General features: G+C 49.7%; 1 protein-coding gene across 1 annotated transcript in view; it reads left to right on the top strand.

Annotated features, from left to right (window-relative positions):
• The window catches only part of SEPT9 (septin 9), a 104,366-nt gene extending 102,616 nt beyond the window's left edge, over positions 1-1,750 (top strand). The window contains exon 11 of the mRNA XM_010579408.1: positions 350-1,750. Within this exon, the coding sequence (XP_010577710.1) occupies positions 350-485 (136 nt within the window). The 3' untranslated portion in view covers positions 486-1,750. The remainder of the gene's footprint in view (positions 1-349) is intronic.
• The last annotated feature ends 14,682 nt before the right edge of the window (positions 1,751-16,432 follow it).

The raw sequence follows: 16,432 nt of genomic DNA, 5'->3' as shown, positions 1-16,432 counted from the left end.
TTGTGAGCTGTTGCTGGCAGAGAGTTGTGTGGGGCTACAAACCTGATCCCAGGGACTTGCAGGACTGGGGTCTTCCCGGGTAGGTGTCATACAGCCAGGGCTCCTGCGTACCCAAGCACAGGCTGTTGGTACCAGTGAAGGCTTCTGGTCCTGACTGCCCATAATTGCCTTTACTTCCCTCCTGTGCCCTAAAGGTATTGTTAAGCAGTAAAGCAGGAGGGGAAATTCGGGCTGGAGGGGGTGTATGAAAGCAGAGGTTGGGGGGGTGCAAGGGTTGGGGTGGCAGAGGCTGGGCTGGCCGAACCTGCGCCCAGTGAGGTGCGATTGCCCCTGTCTCCCTTTCCCGCAGGACACACATGCAGAACATAAAGGATATTACCAGCAACATCCACTTCGAAGCCTACAGGGTCAAGAGGCTGAACGAGGGCCAGAGCTCGCTCTCCAACGGCGTGACCGACAAAGAGCTGGTGGCTAACGAAATGTAACCGTCTCGCTCTGTAGCCAGGACCTTGCTCGCTCACGCTCGCTATTTCTCCCCTCTTCCCCCTTTATTTTTATATAAATCCTCTGCCACTGTCCCTCTTCCCCCAACCCCCCCAAACCCCCCGCCAATGTTAACTGACCAAATAACCAGATGCCGTCTCTGTCGTGCGGAGTGGGGCGACCGCTCATCCTCCCCCGCTTTGTGGCATGAGTTTTCTTCTCAGCCCCTGGTCCAGCACCCCTGGGCTGGGGACCCGTCCCCCCGCTGAGGTCGGGCTCTTGCTGGTCCCCACTGCTGGCCTGACAGCCGAGCTCGGGGGAGCAGATCCACGAGGCCGGTGGGGTTGGGGTGTCCCCAAGAGCCCTGCCTGCCTCTCTGTGCAGAGGCTCTTCTCCGTCCGTTGAAGGCAAGGGTTCCTCCAGGTGAATGTAGCCTTCGGAAGAAAGGTACGGTGGTATGAAGAGAGCAAGACAGTGCCATCCTTGTCTCCTGCCGCCTCCTCTGAGCCCTCTGCAGCCCTCCGGGACCCGCCAGCCCACAACCCAACCCCTCTACCCTTCCTACATGCAATAAACTGGGAGTGTTTAGGTGTCACCTCGCCTGTCACCGACCCCCGGCCAGGCAGAGTGACCTGCTTTGGGAGAAGTGCCTTTTCAGACCGTTACCTTGCAATAGTGGGGGAGAGAGGAGGGAGGGCTTGCCTTGTCTGTCTTTGCAGCCTGCAAAAGGCCTGCGACACTTTGTAGAGACTCCTTTTCCCTCTCCCTTGGACCACAGATGTGGCTGATGTCCTGGGAACACTTGTATATTTATTTTTCATTCAGTTGGGTGGGTTTTTTCCACTGAAGGCTTGGAGTATGTTTGTCCGAAGGGGGCTGAGAGTGGAACGTCTCTGCAAAGCGGTGGGAGGAGGCAGAGGGTTGTCCTGTCTGACCCTTGTGATTCTCGGGCTTTTCCCTACGTCAGAGGAGGCTGTTGGGTATTTTTTTAATTATTTTTTTTTTATTTTTTGGATCCCCTGTGTGACATGTGTCCATGTAACACGCTCCTCTGTTTTGCTAGCCCTTGTGCAAGGGGACTGTGCATGAGCGGACCGAGCCCTGCAGCTGTGTGGAAGGCTGGAGTGGTGTTTGTGGGTGCTGTGCCCCATGGCCCCCCCCTCCTCTGCCCCCCCCGCACCTCCTCCTTCAATGAATCTCCAGTAAATAATACCTTGCAAGGGGGTCAGTTAAATAACGCCGTGACACAGGAGCGGGTGGTCCTGGAGCGGAGCTCTGCAGTCCTGCCCCTCCACCCCAGCTCCGCTTGCCTTCCTGTTGTCTGCTCTGTCAGTCTCCGTATCCTCTCTAAGGGATAAAACTTTCTGCAAATCACCCTGTTGGGGGGGGACAGGGGGACGACACATACTAAAATGGCAGCGTGTCCCATCCTCTAGCACTGGAAGGCACCTACAGAGCCCACCCAATTGTCTCCACGGGGGGCAGAGCCACCTTCTTCAGCACAGGTGACCAGGAGGAAGGAGGAGGTTGCTCGCGGCTTCATGGGGATGCCCAGATGACGTTGCTCAGCGGAGGGTTTGCAGGGGCTCCCCACACATGTCCCCCCCCCGTAGGCAAAGGGGTACGTGCGAGGAAGTGCATCGCAAGGAGAATCCGCTCTCCTCCCTTAACTCATGTTCCCTCCCTCGCAACAGCACAACAGAGCTGTTGGGGAAGAACATCTATCTACTTGCTGACTTGCTATATTTTAGCAAAAACAAAACCAAAAAAAGTGTATTACCTGAAAAAATATATATATTTCAAGTGTTAAAAAAACTATGAATGGGGAGAAAAATCTCTTATGTGAGGCACTTCTGCAAATGTCATCTTAAACTTTTTTTTTCCTCTAGTTGATATCTCAAGCTGGGCCAAGCAAGACATGCCGCTTTCTCCTTTGTAACCTGATTATTTTTTTTGGAAGAAAAAAAAATAATACAATAAAAAAAAACTTCATCCAGATCTATTAAAATGGCCTTTTGGGGGTTATAAGCATTATGACAAATTTAGTCCATTTTTGTATAAATAATAGTGTTTAATATGTATTTCCCAAAATAAATGTTTCGAATGCAAATAGAAGGAGGCTTGTTTGGAAATGTCTGTTCCCAGCCATGGTGTGATTGTTACTGCACGGACCCCACGGGGCTGTGGGTGATGGGAGAGTCCAGCTCCAGAGCTGCTGTGCTCTGTTCATTTTGGGGTGAATGTTTTATTTATTCCTAACCCCCTTAACTCTTCCTACTTCAGATACCTGCCCCAGGTACTCTACGAAATGCTGGAGCTGCTGGTGCTGAGCACCCTGGGGTCCGAGCCAGCACAGCCTCTGTGTCCTTGCAAAACCTGAGGGAGGCAGGTGGGTCCCCTCCCTCTGCTTTCATAGCGAAGCCGTTTCAGCTGCAGTTGCTGGTATTTTTATTAAGGGGGTTGCACCTAATTCAAGACCAGACAGCAGCTTACATGTCACACAAATGTGGCTTTGGCTTCACAGGCAGATGGTCTTCAAAACCTTTTGTGACCGCAGGTTGCCCTTGAGATGCCCTTGGAAGTTGGCTTCACTTTGACGACTCACCCTTCCTAAAAACCACATTCTCCCTGGTGTTACAGACAAGACACGGTCCAGTCTGGTGTTTTAATATGTATCTTACACCTCTATTGTATTTTTTCTCCCCATGTCAGTTGAACTCAAAAGCCATCTGGACAACCAGCTCTCCAAAGGTCCCTTCCAACCTCAACCCCTCTGGATGCTGTGGTTCTGGAACTGTATGAAAACAAAACCAACAGGACAGAAGTCAGGTTGGGTTGGGTTGGGTTCCTATGGGTGTGTAGAGTACAGGACAGGCTTATGTACATTTTCTGCTTTTCTGGGTTTCAGGCCATTGAATCAGCTCATCTCGTATGGCATCCAGTGAGGTGTGCAGTAAACTTTGTTGATGGGCCTCCATTTGCCCCAGTGCTAAACCCATCCCTAGCAATCCCCCCCCTTTCCCCCCCCCCCCTTTTTTTTTGTGCTATATTGCAGTGTCGTGCTTGCTTTAGCTCAGACACTCCTCGCCCCCATAGCTCTTCTCTACCAAATGAGTCCATTGGGGAGAAGCAGTGAGATCAAGGTGTTCTCACTATTGTAACTGGAGCAAGACCCAGAGCAAAAGCTCTTAGGGGGGGGAAAAATCAACATATAGTCATAGTAATTACAAACATGGACCATGGTCTTTGCTTCTGGACAAATCTGCAGCAGCTTTTCCCCATATGATGGTTTTTCTTGTGCTGGTGTCTGGTTTTTTTTGAAGCTTTCCTCAATGCCGGCATCTGCCGTGCCCATGGAGGGAGATGGGGCAGACAATGCTCCGGGACTGTCCAGACAGATGCTTTCCTGGTGACAGATTGAGAAACCACTTGTGGTTGGGGCGAGGGGAAGGCGGGCAAAATTCCGGAGCTCAGCAATAAGAGCAGCTTTTGTTTAGGCCAGAGGAGGAGCTCGGCAGGTTGGAGGTCTGTTCATGGGAATGGCGCAGGGAATGGCTTCCAGATGTTAGGAAGCCCTGGAGAGGTGGGGTTAGCGAAGGGAGAGCAGCAATGCCAGATGTGCCGATGGAACAGGGGGTTGTGTTGTGCTATGGGAAAAATCCCAGCTGGGGGAAGGGTTTGCCATTGTAAAATCCACCCCCTTCCCTCCCCAGAGCCTTGGTGTAGGGCAGGAGTGACCTGGGAGGAGGGCGGATGGGGAGGGTTTGGGCAGAGGAAGCAGGCAAGGGGCTGCTTCCCTTGCCCATGGCCTCCTGAGCTCTCTCGTAGGGAAATTAGCCTAACGATGCTGTAGCTGACAGAAAGGGCCTCGCACTAATGGCTTATTGAGTGGCCTCACTTTAACAAATGAGGGAAATGAAGATGAGTGAGAGTTTAATTACTGATCAGAGCAGGGCTTTCTGCAGCGAGGACTGGTGCTTGCTCCCCTTCGCCTGGCTGCGGGAGGGAGAGGAGGATCCCCCAGCACAGCTGGGCTCTTGGGGTGCCTGGCAGCATTGGAGGAGATGGCTGCTCAGCCGGGCTGGGTGGAGGTGGGTCCCAGTTCCACCTGACCAGCCCGACCCAGAGAGCATCACCATCATCCGGAGAGGATGACTATAAATAATAAGAATAAAAGGGAGTATAAATAATTAAAGCAGCTCATAGTGAGTAGTTCCTGAAACGTCTGCCTGATTTAAAAACTAATTACTTGGAGGGTAATCACCACCAGAAGCGCATATATTTACCCACAATGCTGCTCTTCCCTCCTCTTCCTTTCGCTCACCCTCTCCTGATTGCTATCCCAGGCATCGGTGCCCAGACTTATCACTCATCCACAGCGCACAATAAACTGTGTTGTACTCGTCCATCTCCCTGATTAATAATGTCATTGGAGACCTGTTCAGGGAGGAATAAATCCTCTCCGGGTAGGAGGCCAGGTGCTGGCAAGAGGGGAAGCTGCGGCTGCATGGTACCCGCAGAGCCCGAGCCCTCGGAGCTGGAAGCCTGCTCTGCCCCAAAGGGTCACCTCCTGCTCCAGGGATGGTCCCTTTGCCTGAGCCTGCGCTACCCAAAAAGCAGGGTACCACCGAGTCACCGTGAGCCCAGGGTACCCGAGGGGGATGCATCATCACCTGCTCAATATGAGCTGCTGTTAAGAGACTTTTCTGGATCATTACTCTTACACACCAGCCCATAGTGCGCATCAAAACCTGAATTTGGTGATGTGGGACCTGTCCTCATGGGAAACATCTCCTTTTGATGTGCAAGCCGGGCTGCAGCAGGCATAGGCAGAGCTGGTGATCTCGAGCTTTAATTACTGTGAAGCTGCTGCACTGCAGTTGAAAGCCTCGGGTTTTTTGATCATCTTCACCACGGCTCCAGCAGAAAGGAAGATTTGTCCCTCTGTCTCCACTCCTGTGCCACCCCCTCGCGCTAGCTCCATCGCACAGGGTGCTGGCCCCAGCCTGCCTGCTCCTTCTCAAAACCACAGCAAAAACTTTACTTCCATGCCCACAGCAAGTCGAAGTTTGTAACTCTTTGCTACAGTTTAGTTTGTATTTATCTGGCTGAGCTTGTGTCTGGTCCTATACAAATTAATAAATAATTCTCACCATCAGCCTGATTTAGCAGCAGTATTGCACTGCGTTGCTTCATTTAGGAAAAGAGAATAATTTATTCCTAACTTATGGGATTCAGGAGACTTCCACCCGCAGCCCACGATATTTTCTCATTAACATTACCCAGCTAAGCTAAAAACTGCAATTTCATAAGTCACGCTTCCTTCAAAGGCACATTACCAGCTTCCCAGGGACTCCAAAAGTTTACTGAAGCTTAAAGACATACCTCATAGCATGCAGTAATGTACCAAAGTCCCTCTTCTTATTACTCCTGAAACCGTCTTTTCTGCAAGTTTCCCTCCCCTGAACTATTCCCATCATGAATAACCCTGCAAGGATGGCACCACGTGCCCAGCCCTGCCTGGGGGCTGGCGGTGATGAGCCTGGGCATCCCGACCGAGCCCTTACAAACAGCAGCACGACACATGTTGGTCATTACTCCCAACCCTGCGCTAACAAACTGATACGCTAAGCCAGAGCCACTTAGTGGGGTTCCCAGCACCAAATTTTGTTGTAGACATGTGTGTACAATGCAATGGAGGTTTAAGCGAGTGATACTGGGCAAAAGAAGACTAGCATTAAGTCAGTCTTTATCAAGAAGGTAAAAAGAAGAAAATATTTAGCTGGAAAACAGAAGAAAGGCAATTGTTGTGTGAAGGAGTTTGTAGCTTTGCCCTCCATGCCCCTCAGGGCTCAGCCTGGACTGCTGCGTGCCTGTTTCTTGGTGAGCTGGGGAAATCACCCCAGATCTCCCGTGCAGCTGGTCCCATGCTGGCATGTGCCCCGGCTGTGCCTCTTGCAAGAAGGAGATGGAGCTCACAAAGAATTATGGGGGCTATACAGGTCTGACAGGGCAGACGCCCTGTTCCCAAGGTAAGAGGCCCCTGGCACGCCGTCCCCAGCAGCCCACGGTAAGAAGCCGGTGCTCGGTGCCCACCTCGCTTTCCTGCAACGGCTCCAGGAGAGCGGACGTAGTTTTTTGCAGGCTGCCCTGCAGAAACCTCCCTACTCCTGCGGGTTCTTCGCCACTGGGATCCCGTGGGCTCAGCTGGGCTGTGGGATGACAGACCAACCTTTTGGGGGGGCTTTCACAGCGTTGACAGCAAGTGGGAATCACTGACCTGCCTTAGGGCTGAGCGATAGCAGTAAGACCTGATTTCAGAAGAAGTCAGGCCATAGGAAGACTGATACCTTTTGTCCTTTATCCTCCCCCCTGGGGCTTTGCTGAAAACCACATAAGCCAAAAGGTTTCTTTTTTGTAGTTTTTTTTAGTGCTGGGGTCTACCCACAGTGAGAGCATGGGGTGGAGGGGCTGGGATACAGGGAGATGGATGACTCTGTGTGAGCTCTTGTCACAAAGAATCATCAAGACCCAGGGCTTAGTTATTTTAATCTGTATACCATTTTTAAAGGTGGCTTGTTGGCTTTTTTTTTTTTTTGGTTAAGTCACAGCTGAAAGCACTTGCTAGCAAAGTTTACAGACCCCATATTTTAACAGTAAAAATTATAGCCTTTCAAGAACCATGCCCTGAAGTAGTTTTGCAGAGGGCAATGACAGGGAAGCAGAAAGAGCCTTAGTCCCCTTCTGTACATCCACACGGTCTTATACTGCATTAGCCCTAGGTTTAAACTGGGCGGGGGGAGCAGAGGAGCGCTTGGTGAGTGCTGCCGCCAGCGATCCCCCTTCTCTGCCCTTCCCCTCTTCTGCAACCAGCCTCAGAAGAAAGTCAAGATTAAAATCATATTCCTAAAGCAAAATTACACATTGGAGACTCCACAGCCCTCCCGGGAGGATCAGGGCATTCCTCTATAAATATCTGTCTCGATATGTTTAATTTGCAGATGAAATTAAGCCTGGGAAGAAAAGGAAGGCTGTCTTTTCATGTGTGGGCTGTCCAGCTTTGCCTTGAATATCAAAGTGAGCCAAGTTACAAAGCACCGACTCTCTGGGATTATCTAAGAAACCTTGTAGGTCCCAAGTGACGGCGGTTACGGGATCAAAAGGTGTGGTACTTATGCAGAAAGCCAGAAAAAGCCAGCATGGTTCTTAGATCAGCCCCAAGGAGCCAAATCTCAGGTCAGTTTGCAGAGTTCAGAGATTTCCAAGGAAACAAGGAGGTGGGTGAGGAACCAGGAGAGGCTGGGCTTTCACATGGCCTTTGGATTAAATATTAACTTGCTGCAGTGGGTTATGAGGATAAATACTTTCATTAATCATGTATGTGCTCATTATTATGGTGAGAATAGACCATTCAAGCTTTATCTGCATGAGCATTTCAACGCCACCCTCCCATTTTCTCCTCATAGCTTTCTGTAAACCATCATCTTTCATGCTTTTTCTCTTTGGAAAACTTTTTTCCATGAACAGTTTTATTGGTTTTGACATTTAATTGGTTAGGCTTCGAAAGCATCAGCTGAAAAGATTTAGCATGAGGATGAATGGGCAGGAGAAAATGTACCTCTAGCCAGTTAAAACAAGGAAAGTGGAGCAGGGTGATATTTCTGGGACAGCCCATGGAAGTGGGAGCCTGATCTGAGGTGGGAAAACAGCTCTTGCCAAAGGGATCTGCTGCTGTGTACCAGTGACAACTTATGCAGACATTCAGTGTGATGTGACAGCACAGCCCCAGAGCACTGGGGGAATTTTGAATGGGATTTTCTTGCAAAGTACTTAGCTAGGCAGAACTGTGGGCCCAATTTGTCTGTACAAATGAGAAACAGCGCAGGATAGTGCAATAGGCCTGCATCATTATTACAGCCTGTTGACATTTTTCATATTAAAAATACTTAGCTGAAAAAGGTCTTTTTCATCATCCATTTCATTAAAAATTGGAATTTTTCCTTCGTTTCCCTAATTTTATTGAACTTTTCAATCATCATAACTTTCTTCAGCTTTACTTCCCTTCTGTTTTTAGCTGTTCCTTGCAATTATTTGGTGCTTTCCTTTTTATTCCAGTAATTTTTTTTAAAGACTTGAATAGAAAGAAGAGGGAAGATAGATTAACATTTATACTAGAACAGAAAGTGGATGTATGGCCGAGAGTCTAAAACCCTATCATTAGCAATATTTAATAAGGAACGAAATTATTTCACAAGCTGAGATGTCTGCAAATGACTTCTGAAACTCTCCAAAATGGAAGGGAGCTTATCTAGTGGAGGAGAAAGCCGACTGATGGATTAAGATACAAAGCATTTGGAAAGAGGTTGAAGGAGCATCTCTAATGACCTTCTGTCCCACTATGAAGATTTATGGATGTTGAGCATAGCTGCCTCTGAAGCACCCATCTCTGGGTGAAGGTAAGACCAGGGCTGGCACCTTGGAGGTGCCTTCTGCTCCCCAAAAGAAACCCTTCTCCTGCTGGCACCCGCTGTGTCCCTCCATGCTCCTTCCCCTGGGCTGGCTGCAGTGGCTTGTCTCCACCGGCATGTGCAGAAGGAGGTGCTGAATCCATTTTCAGTCCTATGAAGGAAGAGAGTGGGAGTAGATGCTTGATGTTTCCTTTTCTGAGCACTTCTGCAGTCTGGCATGGAGGAGGAGCGGGCAGATTTGAGGTCGTGCCGGCAGCCGTAGCTGGGACACTTCCCACTGGTTTGGAGGCTCTGGTCTTGCCACCTAACCCTACCTCAATCTGGTGTCTTTGTTATTATTTTTAGCAGAGCACACCACACTCTTAGTACTTCTTGCTACAGGAGAAAACTGATTTAAACAGGGTCTTTTTGCTATTGTCAGCCAGGCCTGTGTGCAAGATCATAAACGTCAGCTTTAGAGCACATGCAAGGTGGGGAGCAAAGCAAGTGCTGCTGCATTGCCATAAAGCATGTTGGGCTGTGCAAGGTTTGCTGGAGAGACAAAGCACAAAAATAATAGTTGTGCTACGGTAAGGGGCCCAGGGACTATTCCTGCAAGCCTCCTGTGCTTGCAGGACCACTGCGATGCTTCCCTGCTCCCGCTGCCAGCACAGGCAGGCTTGGCTGGGCACTGAGGCTACAGCAAGCGCCGGTACCTGCCTGCATCTTACTGTCATCGTGCAAGGACTGGGGAACTGGAGGTGGCCTGACAAACAGTTGCACAGTTGTCTGCCCTCCTGGTGCAAAATTAGCTTAATTGAAAAGCAGTAAGTGCTATCAGCTGCTGGTGCAGGTGCTCCACTCCTAAACTCTCCAGAGGGCTTAAAAGCAGCAGCTGTTTGCTATCAGAAGCGGAGGGGTTGAGAGCGTGTTGGGTGGGAAGTGTTGCCCTGAGCAAGGACACATGGGGCTGGTCTGACCCAGAGCTACTGAGATGGCTCTGTGCTGCTGGCAACTTCTGCAAGAGCTGGAGCTGTGATGTGTGAAGAAGTAAGTTCAGTGAGTTTTTATTCTGCTTTAAATATAAATGTAACATTTTGCACTATGAGCCAGCTTTCTCCAAAAGCCCAGGGCTGTGCAGGTACCCTGCTGCATGTGCTTTGCCTTGAGTGGGGATGAAGCGGTTTTTGAGTGTTTGGTTTTGATTATGCAAAGTGGGATATTTAGGGGGAAGGGGAAGTAAGTGTTTGTTTTAAATCTAGTGGAATATTTCTTATCTGCAACCTGAGCTCAGATGAAGGGCTAGCTCCAGAGCAGAAGTAGAGAACAGGGAGATGCAGGGAAGAAAGGGCTTTGAGCACTGGCTGGAAAGACACAGTTTAGACCTCTGCAGTTTTCCAGGGACTGTGGTGTGCCAAAGCTGAGTGCTCTGAGTTTGATACCAATTTACCTTTGCAGGCAGCATGCCGATTCTTGCTGTGCTGGTTATAGTTCAGCAGAGACTGGATTAATTGGTGGTTTTCATTCCTATTAAACCAGGGTGTATGTATATGGTAGACAGGGTCCTTTAGCATCCAAAGCCTACATAGCTATGCTTTCATTTAAGCACAGTTTATATCTACATATTTCATGCAGAATTTTTTTTGCATCAAAATTTCTGTGTAAAACCTGGTGCAGATGGATGGGAGAGTGTGTCTTTAAGCCCCTGTGAGCTGTGATCCCTTAAAGTTAGAGTACTTTCTCAGGCACATTGGTGGCAATAGAAGCTGATCCCAAGTCAGGTCTGTGCATGCTCTGAGCCAGCATGGTGTGAGCCCTTCCCTTTTCGTTGGGGCCATGGTCCCCCATTTCTCTGTGTTCTGCATCGTGTGGGTCAAAACTACTTGGTGGCCAGACCTTTTCCTGCTGAGCACAGAGAAGATGGTAACTCAGCTTGCACTATTGATAGGTTCTGCAAACCTGCGGAGATGACTGGTTGTCTCAGACACAGGACTGGGCTGGAAAATCCTGTATTACAGTTAAAAGTAACATATCTAAAAGATGTGCTTGGAGGGCTCTTGTTACCTCTGTTTGTGCTGCTGCTGCTCTTACCTGGGACGCATGTGGTTGCTGCTTGGGAACAAAATGGGCAGTTTCTTAATGCTGCTACCCTGCGTCAGCAGGACAGGGTAGGTCATCACCCCTGCTTCAGGGTTACTGCATTTCACATCAGTTATTGGGGTTGGAGGCCCGTCAATATAGTCATTGCTACGTATGTCCAGGGTCCAACTGCCTGCAATGTGAATGGTTGCATTTAAAATTAGTCAAGCCTGCTGAGCAGAGCCAAGCTGGGACGGGTGAGCACTAGGGCTGATGGGCTGGAGCAGTGACTGGGCACTGCACACCTCGGCGTCCACCACAGCTCTGCATCCTCTTAAAATAAAAATGTGGCTGAGATTAAAACACGAGTCCTGCATTGGTGGTGCTAAACCCCCCACCAGTCTCCGCAGAGAGCTTTGAATACAGGTATGGCAGAGCAGCGATGGTCTCCACATCCCTGGTGCAGGCAGGGAATGAGGTCTCTTTCCCCAGGTGCAGGCAGGGGTGGTTGGCCCCAAGCAGCTTTCCTGGAGGATGAACGTACTCCCATCCCTTTGACTTCTTTGCTTGTGAGGAGTGATCAAAGTGCAGCCTTTCAATTTCATAACCCAAGTAATCGCTCAAAAAAGAATCACTCCCTAAATATCGCAGGGATGGTATTTTGAGTCTTGGCCGCTTCACCTGGGAAACGGACTCTTCTGATTCAGCTTGTTTGAATCATTTTAACAGTTCTTAGTGAGAAAAAACTGTCTGTATCCTCAAGGCAAGTGTATTTGGGCAAAGCAATAAGAGAGACTTTAAGAGGTTTGGAGGTTACAGTGGGAAATAGCAGTTATTCCCAATAAGCAGTGTTAAATGAAGTGCTGCTGACAGTAGCCTGAGGCAGGTTCAAGAGTTTCAAGATTTGCAACTAAGAGATTAACCAAAATAGATGTCTTATTACAGGCAAGTTTGTATCTAAATCATTTAAAGTGCCTTTAGATGCTGTACTGTTTTTCCTCCTAAGTGCTCGTGGTGTATCTGCAGCTTCCTCCTGGCTTTTGGGAATGAGCAATGAAAGGGCCCTTGATCTTGGTGAGTTTAAGACCCTCTGATGAAGGAACAAGGACCCAGTGGATCAGCAGGTTCCTGTTTGATGGGAGGCTGCTTTAGCAGTGCTCCTATTTTACACCAAGGAGAAATCCTGGCTCAGGTCCTCCTCCTGGTCCCTGCTGGATGCTCTGCTGCGTATCTGGCTAACAGTTACAGCCCAGAGAGGATGCACTGAGCAGTGGGCTTTGTCAAAGCTCTGGGTGTAAAATGCCTCTGAAGGCATAGCAGCAGCATGGCCCTGAGCTGGACCAACCTGGTCCTTAATTTGCAAAGGCCATAGGATGCTCAGAAGAACAAGTGTTGTGTTTAGAGCTCTAAATGAGAACGGCCATCTCCAGGCACAGGTGAACACAAAATATCCTCCTCTCCTGGGCAGTGCCATCCATGCTGAGCCCAGAGTCCAGCTGCTGCTATCAATTCCCTGTCATCCTGCAGGACTTCTCATGGGCATGGGTCACCCACCAAACCCTGCTTTGAATGTGGGATGTTGAGTATTTCTTCTGTGCTGAACTGACACTGGAAGGAAAATCAGTGTAGGGCTGGCAGCTTGGGGTTACTGAAACAAATATCTGCCATCAACATGGACAGTCACTGGCACTAAATCTTGGCTGCAACCTGGATAAGGTGTTGTGGTTTCAGCCCGGCCCGTAAAGCACCACACAGCCGCTGGCTCACTCCCCTGGCCACGGTGGGATGAGGAGAAAATACAAAGGTGGGCTCGTGGGTGGAGACAAGGACTGGGAGGGATCACTCACCACTTATGGTCACGGGCAAAAGACAGGCTCAACTTGGGGAAGAAATGAAATCAATTTAATTTACTACCAATCAAATCAAAACAAGGATATTAGGAAGTAAAACCAAACCTTAGAACACCTTCCTCCCTACCCCTCCCTCTTTCCCGCCTCAACCCCACTCCTGATTTTCTCTCCCTCCTCCCCGTGGCGGCGCAGGGGGATGGGGATTGGGGTCACCTCACCTGAGGGGCAGGACTCCTTGCTCGTTCCCTGCTCCACCGTGGGGTCCCTCCCATGGGAGACAGTCCTTCACCAACTGCTCCGGCATGGGTCCCTTCCACAGGCCGATCTTCAGTCACAGACTGCTCCAGCGCGGGCTTTCCCATGGAGTCATGGCCATTTTGGGGGGCACCTCCCTGGGCTGCCGGTGGGCAGCTCCACTCTGTGGGCTGGGGGGGGACAGCCTGCCGTCTCACCGGGGGCTGCAGGGGTATCCCCTCCTCCCCCGCTCCTCCTCCCCTCCTTCACTGACCTCAGTATCTGCACAGGGGTTTCTCTCATGTTCCAATCCCCCTACTCGCTGCATGTTCCCCTTCTTAAACCTGTTCTCCCAGAGGCGCTACCACCATCGCCGATGGGCTCGTCCTGGGCCAGAGGCGGGTCTGACTCGGAGCCAGGGAAGCTTCTGGCAGCTTCTCACAGGAGCCGGCCCTGCAGCCCTTCCCTTGCTGCCAAAAAACCAGTGCCACACAAACCCATAACATAAGGTAAATTTCAATGTAATGGACGTAGAATCAACAGGTCCAAGGGAAATTATCTGCAAAAGAGGGGCAACCTCCAAAAAGAAAGGTGGGGAGAAGGGCAGAGATGTTTTGAGGGAGCTGGTCTAAACTTGGGGAGCAGCCTGGAGTGCTGATGCTGAGGCAGGAAAATGGGTGTTTGTTATTGGGGTGAGATTTCTGTGCTCCTTGTGTTTGCTCAAGTCAGGAGCAGTTGATTTCTGGAAGCTCTCCAAAGCTGGGATGTCAGGTTGATTTGGCAATTGCACGTCCCTGTGGAGATGAGCTGGACAACCAGGGGGCTTGCAGCTCTGGAGAGGGATGGGCTTTTCCCAGTTGGGTGCTTAGGGGCATCGGCAGTTGTGCCAGGGATGTTGTGCAGGTAGATCAAAAGGTCTGTGAGAGGAAGGTATAGATCTCTACCGAAGGAATACCCTGGCAGAGCTGAAACCAGAGAAATGGAAATCCAAAGAGGTTTCCAGCTATGAGGGTTCAACGTGCTGAAACCATCTTGGAGCAAGCTGGTGAGGGCCTGGCAGGGGCTGGGTGATGCACTCTCTCACAGGGAGTTACTAGGGCTCAGCCTTGCTCACCATGGGCAGATGGTGTGAAATGCCTAGAATGCCCTGGGGTCTGGGAAATCAGTCCCTCTGTATGAGGCCAGCCTGAGCCATGCTCGAAATGTGAAATACTTTTTCTCTTTTTCCTTGTTTGTTTCCAGGTTCTAAATATGAATGACACTTCTGTGTCATTCAATAAACCTGAGATTGCAAGTTTTTCTCCATGTGAACAAGGAAAAATGTCTCCAAGTGTCTTTGCAATGTTACTTTTTTAAAAAAGGGAAGAAATGTTGCTCTAGGGAATCTGATCTTCATGGTGACCTAATGACAGTGTAGCCTCCCCTGCCCAGCAAGCATGTAAGATGTCATTTCAAAAACATTACAAAGCAAATGAAAGTCTAATTTTATTTTCTGTCTCGCATGTTGAATGAGCTGGTGGCAGTAACTTGCTGCGTGTGGACAGAGTGATCTGGTGGCAGTGTGGCCTCACATCCCCTCCAGTGCTAATGGTTTTACCAGGGGTTGCCAAAGGAATATTGCAAGTACCAGGTATGAGTTATAGCACCTCTGTGAGCTGAGGAAGGGTTGTTTTTTCTTGTTATTTGATAGGTGGGGGAACTGAATCTCAGAGAGGCTCTACCAGCAGTCAGTTTTCCCTTTCGGTAAAATGGAGGGACATCAGATGTTGTTCTTGTCAGGCCTCTTCCATGGTATTTGTGATGGATATCTGGATGACAGCTATCCCACAACCCCTCTTTAAATGTGACAGGAGGCCCTGTGTAAGAGGATGAAGGAAGCAAGGCTGATATCTGTGATGAGTGCCCTGCTTTTGCAGGACTCTACGCACTTGCCAGTTTGAAGGACCACATTGCTCCAGGCTTTCGTTTCCTGCAGTGAAAGTACAAGACTCTGAGTGTTAATGGCAACAGATGGAAACCTGGCTTTTCTGGAGGCTTTTAAGGGTATGCCCTGACTGCCACAATCACTGCAGGTCTGTCAGCCAGGGGCTGTCTGGGCTTTCACTGTCCAAGTCCCCCCTTTATGCTGGGTCCCACAGCTGTAGGGCTGACCCCTTCCCATGCCAAAGTCCGGCACCCTGTCTGTACACTTGCCTTACTTGTGAAGCTGGGGGATTAAATGCACTAAATAGCTGGAATAATCCAGTCCTTGAGGCCTTTGAGGAAAGTAGGGGAGTCTACCTGCCTTGTCCCATTGCAGCAGACAGGTCTATGCGGTGTGGTGGGATGAACCCAAGATAAAGCTGAGCTTGGATCAGGCTTTTGATTTCACCTGTCCATGAACATGTTCTGTGTTGTCATTGCTGCTGCTATGTTTATCAGGAGTCTTGTGACACCTAGTGTTTTCATTTCTCCTGGAGTCTGGTGATCTGATAGCATCCCTCTTTCCCAGGTGAGCCTTTATAGCCCTTGAAGAGGCAGAGGTGCACTTCAGCAAGTGAAGCCTGGGGCCCTAAAATACTTGCTTTCTGTGACTACAAGGAGCCCGATCTTATATCAAAATATCATGAAATGAGCCATAAAATTAACTATTTGGGAATCCTGTTTTATCTTTTTGGATTGCTTGGAACAAGAAGACAAAGCCTGGCACTGCCCTACAGAGACCCTTTGGTGCTGCTGGCAGTGCCCCTAGTTTGTGTGTGCTGGAAGCATCAAAGCTGTTGCCCAAGGGCAGGTGGGGATGTGAGGGTTTGTCCTGGCTGAGTCCGTTGCAACAAACCCCTCTGGGGTGCTGTAGTGATCCCAAGTAGGCACTGTGCGCGTGGGTGGTTTGAGTACAGAGCAATGAGAGCAAAACTGGATGTGCAGAGCCACGCTCGGCTGACTGGACACGTGCAGCCAGTACCATCGCTGACTTTCTCCAAAGGGAGCCTCAAGTACTTAGATGGTGATCTGCTGCGAGACGGGCAGCCTAGGGAAAGGCAGCTCTCAGTCCATCTGAAATGTTTCATGAAGTCTGTGTCTTGCTGGATTTTGGCAAGAGGCACCTTGATTTAACGTGAGTTTTTAAAAGTGGGAAATGTGAAACAGCTGCTGTGGTTGTAAGCAAGCCAGGAATGGAGAGGAGGGCAAGGCCTGTGGGTGTTTGCTTACAGACCTTGGCAAATGGGAGGCTTTCCCTTTTTTTTATTTTAATTGGCATCAGGAAGATCTTTGGGACCTTGGAATCCCAAACACCAGTCAGGAGAGCTGGGTGGGTCTGAAAGGTGCCTCTGCTCTGTGAAACCTTGACAGTGATGT

This window comes from Haliaeetus leucocephalus, unplaced genomic scaffold (genome assembly GCF_000737465.1).
Source record: "Haliaeetus leucocephalus isolate CR32 unplaced genomic scaffold, Haliaeetus_leucocephalus-4.0 Scaffold657, whole genome shotgun sequence".
Classification (NCBI taxonomy): domain Eukaryota; kingdom Metazoa; phylum Chordata; class Aves; order Accipitriformes; family Accipitridae; genus Haliaeetus; species Haliaeetus leucocephalus.
Note: the sequence above shows the minus strand (reverse complement) of the source record. Positions and strands in the feature narration are given on the sequence as shown.